Genomic DNA, 13,641 nt, shown 5'->3' on the forward strand with positions numbered 1-13,641 from the left:
ATAACAATAACTTATTTTTAGAATAAATTTTCAAAAAAACTATTTTCCAAAAAAATTCTCAAATGTTTTTTTAAGGTTAGAAACTATAATCATTTCCAAACGGACCTTAAAAATCTCTAATAGGTGGCAAATTATTTATTTATTATACTCATTTTAAATCTTTAATTAAAATAGGGGAAATAATAAAACAAGGATTAATATAATAAAGGGTTCAATTTTGGATAAAACTCTCAAAATAATGTTAATAGTGAATATTAAAAAAATAAAATTTATAAAAATAAAGACTAGTCAAGCAATAAATATAATAGCCAAAAAGTTATTTATAAATTTATAAAAATAAAGACTAGTCAAGCAATAAATATAATAGCCAAAAAGTTATTTATATAAGGTTGTAGACTTGTAGTTTATGAATGTGGTTTCTAAAATTGAAGTCATGGTTTTCAAATTTATATTGAAGCAACAATTTATAGATGTAGTGCAATATCCCGAATGATACATTTTAAAGTGTTCATTTGATGCAAAATGAATAATATCTGCATGCTTGAGAGCAAGTCAATACAAATGATATCACAATCGATCCTAACTTCAATATGAACTTTTATTTGTCTGACTTTACAAGGAACATTCATAATCTCGAAAATGTTATATTTATATAAGGGCGATTATAGCGTCCGCTTCAAACAAAATAACATCAAATATACTTAAAAAGTAGTAAAAAGAAAAAAAAAATCATTTGATATAAATTTTATGTTTCATTTTCGAACTAAACTAATAATAACTTCTATATAAAATATGAAAATTAGTAGTAACTTTTATATAGAAGATGAAAGTTTTAACACGCTCAAATTAAAAATGTAATAGTTTTATAAGTTGATTAAAAAATTTTAAATTAATTTTTAAAATATATTAAAATCAAGACAAAGTCATGCTTTTTAAAATTATTTAACCTTTATATAAATAATATAATATAATTAATTAATTAATTAAATTTTAAAATATATAAAAATAATTTATTTATTTATTTTTTCTTTCTTTCACTCCGTTTCAAGAAAAGAAGGATGTGTTGTCTATTCACAATTATTCACAAGTGAGTTGGGACTCGTCTAAATTCTATAAATTCAACTTCCACCTTCATCAAAATCAGTAACTCTGGAAATGATTTGGCAACTTTGTAATCAAGACAAACTTTTACCAGCTGCAGCAAAGCCAATTTCATCTCATAATCAAGATAACCCAGAAGTCATGACATAAAATTCTGTCTGAAATCTGGATGATCAACTGAATCCAGAGCCCCATACTCGTATAAAAGCAGTTTGCTTTCTGCAAAAGCTTTTATCAGTTCATCTCTGAGCTGTAAAATGAAGTCATTCCAGAAAATGAACCCATTTTGACAATGGGATTGGCATTTCTTCATCAAATCTTTCCATTAATGACTCAGTTCTCGAAGGTAAAATGATTTCAAGAGACACCCTTAACGAGAAACTCAAGGATTATTCATGAAAGTTTTTGAATATTTGGACAGGTTTGCACAACAAGGCACAAGGAAACTTCCCTTTGCATGAATTTTAGACAGCTCGAAAGATTGGTGGAGAAGAGAATTAGCCTCCACTTATTGGAGGTATGATGGCCAATTCGTCTCGGTCCTTAACAACCGTGGACTCAGGTGTGTACTCCTCGTTCAATGCCAGGACCATGCATCCACGAATCTCCTCCAATCTCGGGAATTTGGCAACAAGCTTATTCAGACAGTCATGGGCTGTGCTACCCGATGGCACCTCCATTGGCATATCAGTGAGGCCGCCTGTAAGATCCCGAGCTCTTGCAAAGAACAGAAACTTAATCCCAACAGAGGAACCGTCGCTTCCCTTGTTTGTACTGTCCACCGTCTGACTCTCTTTTTCTCCTCCCTTGACTTCCATAACAGAAAATCCTGCTCACCAAGTTGAAAGGAAGTTAAAAACCATGATAGGGTTTGAGCTTTCAGAACCACTAGGGAACTATTTTAAGTGCAGAATTTCCTAATTCTTACAATTAAAACCCCACAAATGACACAAATGCAACAATTTCATCTTTGATTGCCAGATTTAATGTCAATAACAACTTGACATATATGCAGGGCTTTAACTCCTCTTCACTCTCATTTTGAGAAGGTTTGTTTTGGAAGAAGGGGACCAAATCTGATCCAAGGTCTAGTTGGTCCAGATTCTAAAGGTGAAATTCTTGCCAGGGCGATGGAGAAACTGGGGAAATTCTCATCCAGACACTAAAATTCCCCAATACCATTATGGATACTAGATGTGAATCTCTAAGCTTGTTACAATCTCTCTGGAAAGACTGAACCTGGATTCCTATTTAAGAAAAGCATACTTGATAAATTTCTTTTCCTCACCAGCCAAGATCAAAATGTTTCCTCACATATTTTGGCAATCTATTCAAGGACACAAAAAATTATCCCTAATTAATCCGATTTCCGCGAAACAACAAAACATCAACCTGCAAATCTAGTCAATTGCTACACAACAAATTTCTCAAACGGCTCTTCAATATTTCACCTATTAGTGTGTTCAATGACAAGAAATGAGCTAAAATGAAAGGTACCCATATCATATATGTCCGGAAAAACTAGATTGAAAGTCCTAAACAATCCAAATAACAGAGATAATGAATTGATAAGACACACAAAATGAGAGAATTTATGGGTAGAATTCTAAACCACTGTCCAGTCAAAAGCTGATAACAGTACAATCATCAATCCAACATAATAGAAAAGTATCATCTGCAAATCAAATCACAGTGTATTCAGTATAATATCATTCCATCATTCGATGAAACCCCCTATTGAGTTTCAGCACCACCGCCATCAAACAGTTGGCGGGCATCACCCGATCACAATTCTCAGTTATTTCTCATATGACTACTTCTATGCATCATCAAACACTCAGGAGAACTCCAACCATGACCGAAAGTCAAGAAAATCACAAGCTTTAATCCAAACAAAATCCAAAAACCCAATTCAAACAATCAAAACCTAAGGTTTAATTCAAACGAAATCCAAAAACCCAATTCAAATAACCAAAGAAATGGATTGAAATTCAACCAACCTTCAGCTTCCAGATGAAAATAGAATTAGAATCTCTTTTTATCTGCAGAAATTTGGAAGGATTAGGGTTAGTTTAGTTATGGTTTTCAACCAAAAATATCCAATCAGAGATTCAGAAGAGATGAGGCATGTGAAAATTGTGATTTAATTTTGGGCGGTCAAATCCCAAGGATATGTGTTTGGATCCGACCAATCAAATCGCCTTATCCCAAAGAAATTTCCATGCTTGAAAAGGTGACCCTGTGTCTCTCCAAACATACCGAAAGCCAATTATTTTCCGCATTGATGCTAAGCCAAATTCTTAGAAGTTAGGACCTGTTTGGCGACAAAAACGACACCTATGTTGAAAAGTATAATGTCCGAAGCTTTTAAGGTTACCCAGTGGAATACTTATAAAACAAAATGAAATATATTATTTTTTTGACAAAAATATCCTTACATAAGCTTTTTATTCTCATCTCATATCTAAGTAATTTTAAAAAGGTAAGGGGTAAAAATGTTCCATTTCTGATATCTTCAAAACGCAGAAGAAAAAAAAAACATCTAAACTTCCAAACAACTCCTTACTATTATTATTCACTAAAAGTTGCTTCCCTTATTTATTCCATTTCCACCAACCTCTTCATTTTTATTTACTCTTTTTGCAAGCCGAAAGTGGCGACCCGCACAGGCAGTCATTGCCCTGGAACGCACTCGCTGGAAACTTCGACGGAGGAAGCCGACCACACAAATGGTTGTGGCTCACATTCAGCTTCTCCAGCCCCGTTATCCCCTCAGGCACCTTCCCGAAAACCATGTTCCGAGACACATCCAAGTACTTCAGCGTCTTCACGATTCTAAGTTTCGACAAATTGAATGGCAGCTGGTTGCCGGAGGCCCAAAATCCTACCAGGTAATCGGTTTTGTTCAACAAGTGGATTGGACTAGCTGTGATTTCGTTTTCCGAGAGATCGATGTAGTCGTAGAAATAGGTTTCCGACGGCTTCCAATCGCCTAGTTTGAACTTGAGTCCGCATTTTGCGAGCTTCAGTGAGTAGATGATCTCAGATGATGTGACCCATTTTGGAATTGTACCGAGATGGAAGTGATTGTACGATAGATCGAGTGATTCGATCCCTTTTACGGACATTTCTGGGAAGGGATCGACGAGAAAATTGTGTGATAGATCGAGGTTGAATATTTTTGTGAGCTTTGCGAAGGTTTTTGGCACAGTGCCGGATAATTGGTTCCAGGAAAGATCAAGGGTATCCAATGCCGTAAAGTTTCCGAGAAAATCTGGGATTTGTCCCACTAGGGAGTTGTGGCCCAGCTCCAAATAGGCCAATTTTGGAGATAAGCTTGAAATGCTGTTCGGAATTTTCCCGAAAAACTTATTGTGAGAAAGTCGGAGAGTCCGGAGGAAAGGGAACGAGGAGAAGAAGTCCGGTATGCTGCCAGTGAGCCCGTTCCGTTCGAGGCTGAGAAAGTTCAAGTCCTTGAGCCGGCTGATGCCGGCTGGCACTGTGCCAGTGAGGAGGTTGCCACCGAGTCTAAGCTGACTCAACAAAGTCAGCTGGGAGATCGAACTCGGTATTGGCCCGCTGAACCGGTTACCCTCAAAACTCAGCGAATAGAGTTGGGTCAAGTTTCCGATATCTCGGGGAAGCGGGCCAGAAAGCTGGTTGCCTTCGATGTAAATGAACAGGAGTTTCGGCAGCCCAAAAAGAAGAGCCGGAAAAGGACCCGTGATTTTTCGGAGGTTCTGCAGATAAATTCCATCCAAGTTCTGCACTTTCACCAGAGAAGGCGAGATTGTACCGGACAAAAAGCTATTCTGTTCGTCGTATTGGCCCAGGACGAGACTCGTGACCCGGTTTCCAGACAGGCAGGTGATACCTCGCCATTTGCAGCAGTCCGTGCCGGACTTCCAGGTTTGAAGCATGCCGGAGGGGTCATGGGTGATGGCCGATTTGAAGGCGAGGAGACCCGATTCGTCGTCCACATGGCAGGCGGCGGAGGCGGCGGTGAGGCACTGGAGGGTGAGGAGAGAGAGGAGAAGGAAAAAGAGAGAGCTTTTCAAAGCTAACATGGTGGTGGCGGTGGCTTGAAGAGTGGAAGTAGAAAATGGTATGAGCTTTCCCACTCTATGGGTTTTTTATACAAGAAAATGGTTTGTCTCCACTCGTTGAATGAATCATTGAATCCTATCTAGAAAGAGTGCAACTTGGCTGGTTTGCATGATAATACTCAAATTCAACCCGAAGTTTAATTGCTTTCACTAAATATTTTTAATACTTAAGTTAAGATTGGGATAAGTTTTTACCACCTTTACCCAATTTAGGTTGAGTTCAAGGCAAGATTTCAACCAAAGTCACACTCGAACTCTGTTGGTACCCGTGCAATGGCGAAAAAATAGAAAAACGAGAAAGAAAAACATAGAGATTTAACGTGATTCAACTAATTGCCTATGTCCATAAGAACAGGGAAAGATGATATTCACTATGTTAAAATTAAGGTTATATAAAAAGATATTTATACTAACCTTTAGGAATGAAATTTCAAAAATACCCCTGAACCGATTTAATAATTTTATAATGTTTATTATTTTGTCAACTTAAGTATACCTTAAACTCGATTTAATTATAATGTTTATTATTTTACATAATAATACTTGTTTTCTTTTTATTTTTTTTAAATATTAAATTATAATTATATTATATAGTTTTTTTAAAGAAGATATGAGTTTATTTTTAATTTTTATTATTATTTTGAAATTTTGTCGTATTTATTATTTAAATTACTATATATATATAAGTTTTAAAAAACCACCGTGGATAACTTTGAGTCATGCAACCCATGTCAATTAACCCAAATCTAACATGATCAACCCAAGTTTAACTTGATTGAGTTGAATTTAACTTGATCAACATGAATTCAACCCAAATTTAGAAAAATGAAGTTAGCTTAGGATTAGATTGAATACCTCAGGTTAAAAGTTGGGTTGGGTTCTAGTTAGCCATCAACCCAACCAAGTTGTAATCCTACTAAAAATCATATATGATTTAATAATAGGTGTAGACCCCAAAATTTGTTCCAATTTTATTTTTAACCAAAGTCTAACATGATCAACCCAAGTTTAACCCGATTGAGCCGAATTTAACTTGATCAACATGAATTCAACCCATGTCGATTAACCCAAGTCTAACATGATCAACCCAAGTTTAACTCGATCAAGCCGAATTTAACTTGATCAACATGAATTCAACCCTAATTTAGAAAAATGAAGTTAGCTTAGGATTAGATTGAGTACCTCGGGTTCAAAGTTGGGTTGGGTTCGAGTTAGTCATCAACCCAATCAAGTTGTAATCCTATTAAAAAACATATATTATTTAATAATAAGCGTAGATCCCAAAATTTGTCCTAATTTTATTTTTACGTTGATTTTGAGCTTAATTTTATTCTTAGTTTTTAAATCTCTATTACATCTTATAGTTTCTGTCCACTCACCATCTAATTATTAGTTTTTATTATTTTATTTTATCATTATTTACTATTATTATTATTATTATTATTATTATTATTTTCTCTTTCTTTTCTCTCTCTTCTTATCTTCCCGAATCACTCCACTACCATTTTTGGGTGGGAGGTGGCCGGATTTTTTTCCCCTTCTTCCCCATTTTATTCTCCCTTTTTCATCCACCCACTCGAAGAGACACCAGCTGGCCGCATTTCTTTGCCACCATTTTTTTTGCTTCATCTCCGCTTGCTCTTCCTCCCACACACACACTCCACGTCTCCACCCAAACTTCCTTTATTTTATTATTATTATTATTATTATTATTTTCTCTCTGCCTTTTCTTCTCCACACCCCTTCCCATCTTCAGTAGTCTTTGTTGCCATTGTTGGTGGCGTGATGCTGATGCCATTTTTGACACCCCTCCATCCCCATTTTCTTCCTTCCATTTTTTGTTTTTGTTTTTGTTTTTTTATCTTTTATTTTATTTTATTTTATTTTTATTTTTAAAAAGCTATCACTCTTCATTCTCGATGAATTTGAAATAGAATATAAAAATATTTTATTAATTTTAAATTTTATTTTTTATTTTTTATTTTATTTCTTTTATATTTTTCCTCAAACTCTCTGTAGTCAAACAAAAAAAACACTTAATATTTGAAAGTTAAATTTAAAAAATACTTTCATAGTGTTAGTTGTAATACATTATTTATATACATAAAAAAATGATTTTACTAAGAATTTTAAAAATGATTTTAAAGAAATTATCAAACACGTAGGTATGTTTGATTGCTGTTTTTGAAAACTATTCTGAAAACGGTTTCTGAGAATAGTTTTTAATTAAGAACACATTTTTTTTGTGTTTTCAAAAAGAAAAATTGTGTTTGGGAACTGAATTCTAAAAGACAGTTTTTGTTTCAAAAAAAAAAAATCATGTTTAGTTGAGTTAATAAAAAAGTTTTTTAGAATAAGTAAAACAAAAAACATATTTGAAAGTTTTTTTTTAATTAATAAAATGTTTTCTTCTATAAACTTGATATTATAAATATATAAATAATTTTTATATGAACAATTTATTTAAATTAAACAAATTATTTCATTTTGAAAATTTTACATTAGTTATAATTTTTTTTTTTAATAAATGATGACTTTGTCACCATGTGTAAATATATTAATTTTAATAATTTAAGAAAGAAGAAGAGGTTTGTGAGTGAGAGTGTGGTGGTTGGGTGGAGTTCACTTTTGTGAAAACACAAAAAATAATTAAAAACACACAAAAAGAAGAAAAAAAAATACGAAAAACAATATATTATTTGAACAGTAAAAAAATAATGAAAACATCTTTTTATTGTTCTCAAAAAAATAGTTTTTGAGAACATAAAAAACAAAAACATACCCCTTTTTCCCAAACAAGTTTTTTGTATTTTTTATTTTCAAGAACACAAAACAGTTCTTGAAAACATGAACCAAACATGCTCTTAATTTCTATCATGAAACACTATTTTTAAGCTCTTCCAAAATTACTCTTAAATGGGTTCTAAGAACGATTTTAAAAAATATTATCAAATCGGCCTTTAGGTTATTATTATTATTATTATTATTATTGATTTTTGGGTAACAATTTTATTTTTAAAAATTTTATCAACCACATGTCATTTTCTACATTCATAGGTATTCAATATATAAGTCCATGAGTCGTAAAGTTATATATATATATATATATTGAAATAATATTGACCATTATAAATATGTCTGAAAAGGATTGTTTCAACGACACTAACCTTTAAATTACTTTGGTAAGATGTAGATTTTGACTTATACTCTTTAATTAGAATCCTCAGTCTCAATTTTTTTAATATACCATATTATTTATTTATTTATTATTAGTCTATTTGTCTTATGTGGGAGGCATTTGTGGGTCATAATGGGTAGTTACATGACAAATCAATTTTTGTCATTTTTAGTATTAAAAAAAGGAAAGTTATTGTCTCTACAGTATCGATGCAAAATGAATTATTGATTTAAAGCATTGAAGTTACTAGTTAATGATAAAATCTAGTATTAATCATAAATTTTTGTCTTTAAATTATTTTCCAAAATTTAGAAAAAAAAATCTTAATATTCTTCAATTTATAGCTCTTTGTGTTTCTTTTTGTGCTTTATTTGTTAAGTTAATGATGTAGAAAATGGGGAAAATAATTTCAAATTATTCTTTGAAAACAATAATATGAGAACTCGGAAAATAACTTTGAAAACACAAAAAACAATTGTCAAATATGTTTAGGGTGTTTTCTATTCTTAAGAGCAGAAAACAGTTTTTGGAAACACTCACCACATACCCTAAATTCTCGAACAAAATTTTGTTCTCAATTTACCATTTTTGCTGCAAATTTTTCATAAAGACGGAACAAAATATGAAAATAAAATGGGAAGCAAACTCTCATTATCATAGCATTACAGCAACAAAAAAACAACACTCCAAAAAATAAAAATAAAAAAAGAGAAAGAAAAAACATCTACACTACCAAACAACTCCTTACTATTATTAATAACTAAAAGTTGCTTCCCTTATTTATTCCATTTCCACCAATATCTTCACTTTTATTTACTCCTTTTGCAAGCCGAAAGTGGCGACCCGCACAGGCAGTCATTGCCCTGGAACGCACTCGCTGGAAACTTCGACGGAGGAAGCCGACCACACAAATGGTTGTGGCTCGCATTCAGCTTCTCCAACCCCGTTATCCCCTCAGGCACCTTCCCGAAAACCATGTTCCGCGACACATCCAAGTACTTCAGCGTCTTCACGATTCTCAGTTTTAACAAATCGAATCGCAGCTGGTTGCCGGAGGCCCAAAACCCTACCAGGTAATCGGTTTTGTTCAACAACTGGGTCGGACTACCTGTGATTTCGTTTTCCGAGAGATCGATGTAGTCGTAGAAATAGGTTTCCGACGGCTTCCAATCGTCTAGTTTGAACTTGAGTCCGCATTTTGCGAGCTTCAGTGAGTAGATGATCTCAGATGATGTGACCCATTTTGGAACTGTACCGAGATGGAAGTGATTGTACGATAGATCGAGTGATTCGATCCCTTTTACGGACATTTCTGGGAAGGGATCGACGAGAAAATTGTGCGACAGATCGAGGTTGAATATTTTTGTGAGCTTAAAAGTTTTTGGCACAGTGCCGGAGAATTGGTTCCAGGAAAGATCAAGGGTATCCAATGCCGTAAAGTTTCCGAGAAAATCTGGGATTTGTCCCACTAGGGAGTTGTGGCCCAGCTCCAAATAGGCCAATTTTGGAGATAAGCTTGAAATGCTGTTCGGAATTTTCCCGGAAAACTTATTGTGAGAAAGTCGGAGAATCCGGAGGTTAGAGAACGAGGAGAAGAAGTTCGGTATGCTGCCGGAGATCCCGTTCCGTTCGAGGCTGAGAAAGGTCAAGTCCTTGAGCCGGCTGATGCCGGCTGGCACTGTGCCAGTGAGGAGGTTGTCACCGAGTTTGAGCTGAGTCAACCCAGTCAGCTGGGAGATCGAACTCGGTATTGGCCCGCTGAACCGGTTACCCTCAAAACTCAGCGCATTGAGTTGGGTCAAGTTTCCGATATCTCGGGGAAGCCGGCCAGAAAGCTGGTTGTTTTCGATGTAAACGAACAGGAGTTTCGGCAGCCCAAAAAGAAGAGCCGGAAAAGGACCCGTGATGTTTCGGAGGTTCAGCAGGTAAATTCCATCCAAGTTCTGCACTTTCACCAGAGAAGGCGAGATTGTACCGGACAAAAAGCCATTCTGTTTGCCGGGTTGGCCCGTGAGGGAGAGACTCGTGACCCGGTTTCCAGACAGGCAGGTGATACCTGGCCATTTGCAGCAGTCCGTACCGGACTTCCAGTTTTGAAGCATGCCGGAGGGGTCATGGGTGATGGCCGATTTGAAGGCGAGGAGACCCGATTCGTCGTCCACATGGCAGGCGGCGGAGGCGGCGGTGAGGCACTGGAGGGTGAGGAGAGAGAGGAGGAGGAAAAAGAGAGAGCTTTTCACAGCTAACATGGCGGTGGCGGTGGCTTGAAGAGTGGAAGTAGAAAATGGTATGAGCTTTCCCAATCTATGGGTTTTTTATACAAGAAAATGGTTTGTCTCCACTCGTTGAATGAATCATTGAGTCCTATCTAGAAAGGGTGCAACTTGGCTGGTTTGCATGATAATACTCAAATTCAACCCGAGGTTTAATTTCTTTCACTAAATATTTTTAATACTTAAGTCAAGATTGGGATAAGCTTTTTTTACCTTTAACCAATTTAGCCATCAATCCAATCAAGTTGTAATCGTAATAAAAACCATATATGATTTAATGTTACGGTTATTTTCTTTCTTCCTTCAATTTGACATCAAAATATTATGTACCAATTATTTATGCTTATTTGAGAACTATTTCCTTTCAATTCTTAATAACCAAAATTAGTTAATTAATTAAATTTAAAAATCATGTTAAGAAAAAGAGTTATTTTATATTTAATTTTATTATAAAAAATATCAAAGAAAATTAACAAAAAACTTAAATATTTTAAAATTATTTAATAAGTGAAATGAATTTGAAATAGAATATAAATATTATTTATTAAATTTAAATTTTGTTTTTTATTATTTATTTATTTATTTATTTCTATTTTTCGTTTTTTTTTTATATTTCTTTTATATTTTTCCTCTATAATCAAACAAAAAATCACTTAATATTTGAAAGTTAAATTTAAAAAATGCCTTGATAGTGTTAGTTGTTGTAATACATTATTTCTATAAAAAAAAATGATTTTACTAAGAATTTTAAAAATGATTTTAAAGAAATTATCAAACACCTAATTTCTACTAAACACTATTTTTAAGCTCTTTCAAAATTAATCTTAAACGGGTTCTAAGAAGATTTAAAAAAATATTATCAAATTATTTTTAATTATAAGTGCAATCGAGAGACTTATGTGGTGTTTGGTTTTTTACTTAATTTTAAATAGAATCTTAATGCTTAATAGTGTTAAATATTAGGTTGTTTGTTTTTGTAATATTTTATTTCTGGTTTTTTCTATTTAGTAAAAAGTTTATAATAAGTCATGAAAAAATAAAAAAACAAATAACCTAAATTTTGAAAACAAATTGTCTTCAATAAAAAGCCAAAAAAATAAACACCACCTTAGATTTAAATTAGTTTGATAAGATATAGATTTTGACTTATACTTTTTAATTAGAATCCTCAGTCTCAATTTTTTTAATATAGCATATTATATATTTATTATTAATCTATTTGTCTTATGTGGCTAGCATTTATGGGGCATAATGGTTACATGACAAATCAATTTTTGTCATTTTTAGTATTAAAAAAATAAAATAAAATTTGGACTTTTCTTATAGATGGAAAGTTATTGTCTATATAGTATTGATGCAAAATGAATTATTGATTTAAAGGATTGAAGTTACTAGTTAGTGATAAAATCTAATATTAATCATAAATTTTTGTCTTTAAATTATTTTCCAACATTTAGAAAAAAAAAATCTTAATATTCTCCAATTTATAATTCAAAAAGTAATTTTGTTTAAAAAGCAATTTATAGTTGTTGTTTAAATTATTTTCGAAAATTGTCCTGGAACGCAGTAATGATGCCTGTGAGCTGAGTCAACCCAGTAAGCTGGGAGATTGAACTCGGTATTGGCCCGGTGAACCGATTTCCCTCTAGGCTCAGCGCACCGAATCGAGCCAAGTTTCCGATATTTCGGGGGATCGGGCCGGAAAGCCGGTTGTATTCGATGTAAACGTATTGAAGTTTCAGCAGGTAAATTCCAACCAGGTTTTGCACTTTGCCGAGAGAAGGCGAGATTGTACCGGACAAGAAGCTATCCCGTTCTCCGGGTTGGCCAGTGAGGGAGAGAGTCATGACCCGGTTTTCACCCAGGCAGTCCATACTGGACCATTTGCAGCAGTCCGTGCCGGGTTTCCAGTCTTGAAGCATGCCTGAGGGGTCATGGGTGATGGCCGATTTGAAGGCGAGGAGACCCGATTCATCATCCACATGGCAGGCGGCGGATGGCGGTGAGGCACCGGAGGGCGAGGACAGAGAGGAGGAGCTGGAGAGAGGCTTTCAATGCTTTCATCATGGTGGTGGTGTTTTGGAGAGTGAAAGTGAACATGCTTTGGGTATTTTATAGAAAAAACAAATAGTTTGTCTCCACTCTACAGAGCCATTGAATGAAGCCTCTCTGAAAATGTAAATGGGGAAGCACAAAGATAAAGAAAAAAGTTCACGTACGAGTTAACCATGATATATTAAGAGTGTGTTTGAGAGTGATTCGGGAAAGTGTTTTTAACCTTTTGAATACTTAAAAATATTTATTTTTCAAATATTAAAAATATTAAAAACACTTCTCTAAATCACAGTCAAACACATGGTAAGAAGTGCAGAGAGTATAGGCTCTGACAAACAAGGTAAACATTGCAAAGCAGCGACAATTGTGGATTACCCGCGCAAAAATAATATGCCAAGTACATTGATAAACTATGCCAGATACAAAAATACAATCACAAACGAAGTAAAATAACCGACATGGTTTTTAAACACTAAATCAAACCATAAAACCCGGAGGATGAACTAAGAAATCTTTCAGAAGCAAAAAGTAGCCTAGATCTGAGTTCAAGGATGCTGCCTCTAATAACAGATTAAGGGTGCTACAACTGAAGGGGGCCTCAGGTCTGCAATGACTTTGATACCAACAATGCAGTCATAAATTCACAAGAAATGGGATTTAGGATTCAGAATAGCTTCATCTTACAAAAATCCCAATTACAGGTTCGTCTTCCAGATTTAATGTGATCAAATCTGATATACAGTGAAAAATCCTTGTACTTGTAAGATACTAAAATATAAAGCTACAAGGGTTCTTGTGGTACCATAGAATCTGTCAAGGAACTTAGCTCTATTGTTGCAATATGATGCTCGCCAATATCTTTTCAGTACCATGGTCTTAACCTAAGCTCTGAAGTTGCCTACTGCCATTAGCATTGTTTTAATGAGAA

General features: G+C 34.2%; 4 protein-coding genes across 5 annotated transcripts; all 4 read right to left on the reverse strand.

Moving 5' to 3' along the window:
- Nucleotides 1–1,372: 1,372 nt before the first annotated feature.
- LOC117905898 (molybdopterin synthase sulfur carrier subunit) lies at nt 1,373–3,442 on the reverse strand. 2 transcript variants are annotated; one of them, XM_034818765.1, is made up of 3 exons: nt 3,291–3,442; nt 3,102–3,143; nt 1,373–1,930 (listed from the first exon to the last, which is right to left on the reverse strand). In XM_034818765.1, exon 3 carries the CDS (start codon nt 1,917–1,919, stop codon nt 1,599–1,601), a length of 321 nt encoding a protein of 106 aa, XP_034674656.1. In that variant the 5' UTR covers nt 1,920–1,930; nt 3,102–3,143; nt 3,291–3,442; the 3' UTR covers nt 1,373–1,598. The 2 variants fall into 2 exon arrangements, with proteins under 2 accessions (XP_034674656.1, XP_034674657.1); XM_034818766.1 differs by having other exon boundaries at nt 3,361–3,419.
- A 276-nt stretch (nt 3,443–3,718) lies between these two features.
- On the reverse strand, nt 3,719–5,181 carry LOC117905897 (DNA damage-repair/toleration protein DRT100-like). The gene has a single exon (XM_034818764.1). The coding sequence runs from the start codon at nt 5,166–5,168 to the stop codon at nt 3,729–3,731; it is 1,440 nt and encodes a 479-aa protein (XP_034674655.1). The 5' UTR covers nt 5,169–5,181; the 3' UTR covers nt 3,719–3,728.
- Nucleotides 5,182–8,957: 3,776 nt separating this feature from the next.
- On the reverse strand, nt 8,958–10,677 carry LOC117906104 (MDIS1-interacting receptor like kinase 2-like). Its single transcript, XM_034819051.1, has one exon. It carries the CDS (start codon nt 10,632–10,634, stop codon nt 9,195–9,197), a length of 1,440 nt encoding a protein of 479 aa, XP_034674942.1. The 5' UTR covers nt 10,635–10,677; the 3' UTR covers nt 8,958–9,194.
- A 1,519-nt stretch (nt 10,678–12,196) lies between these two features.
- LOC117905814 (leucine-rich repeat protein 1-like) lies at nt 12,197–12,580 on the reverse strand. The gene has a single exon (XM_034818676.1). It carries the CDS (start codon nt 12,578–12,580, stop codon nt 12,197–12,199), a length of 384 nt encoding a protein of 127 aa, XP_034674567.1.
- Nucleotides 12,581–13,641: the final 1,061 nt, after the last annotated feature.

Source organism: Vitis riparia, chromosome 18, assembly GCF_004353265.1.
Source record: "Vitis riparia cultivar Riparia Gloire de Montpellier isolate 1030 chromosome 18, EGFV_Vit.rip_1.0, whole genome shotgun sequence".
In the NCBI taxonomy this organism is placed as follows: domain Eukaryota; kingdom Viridiplantae; phylum Streptophyta; class Magnoliopsida; order Vitales; family Vitaceae; genus Vitis; species Vitis riparia.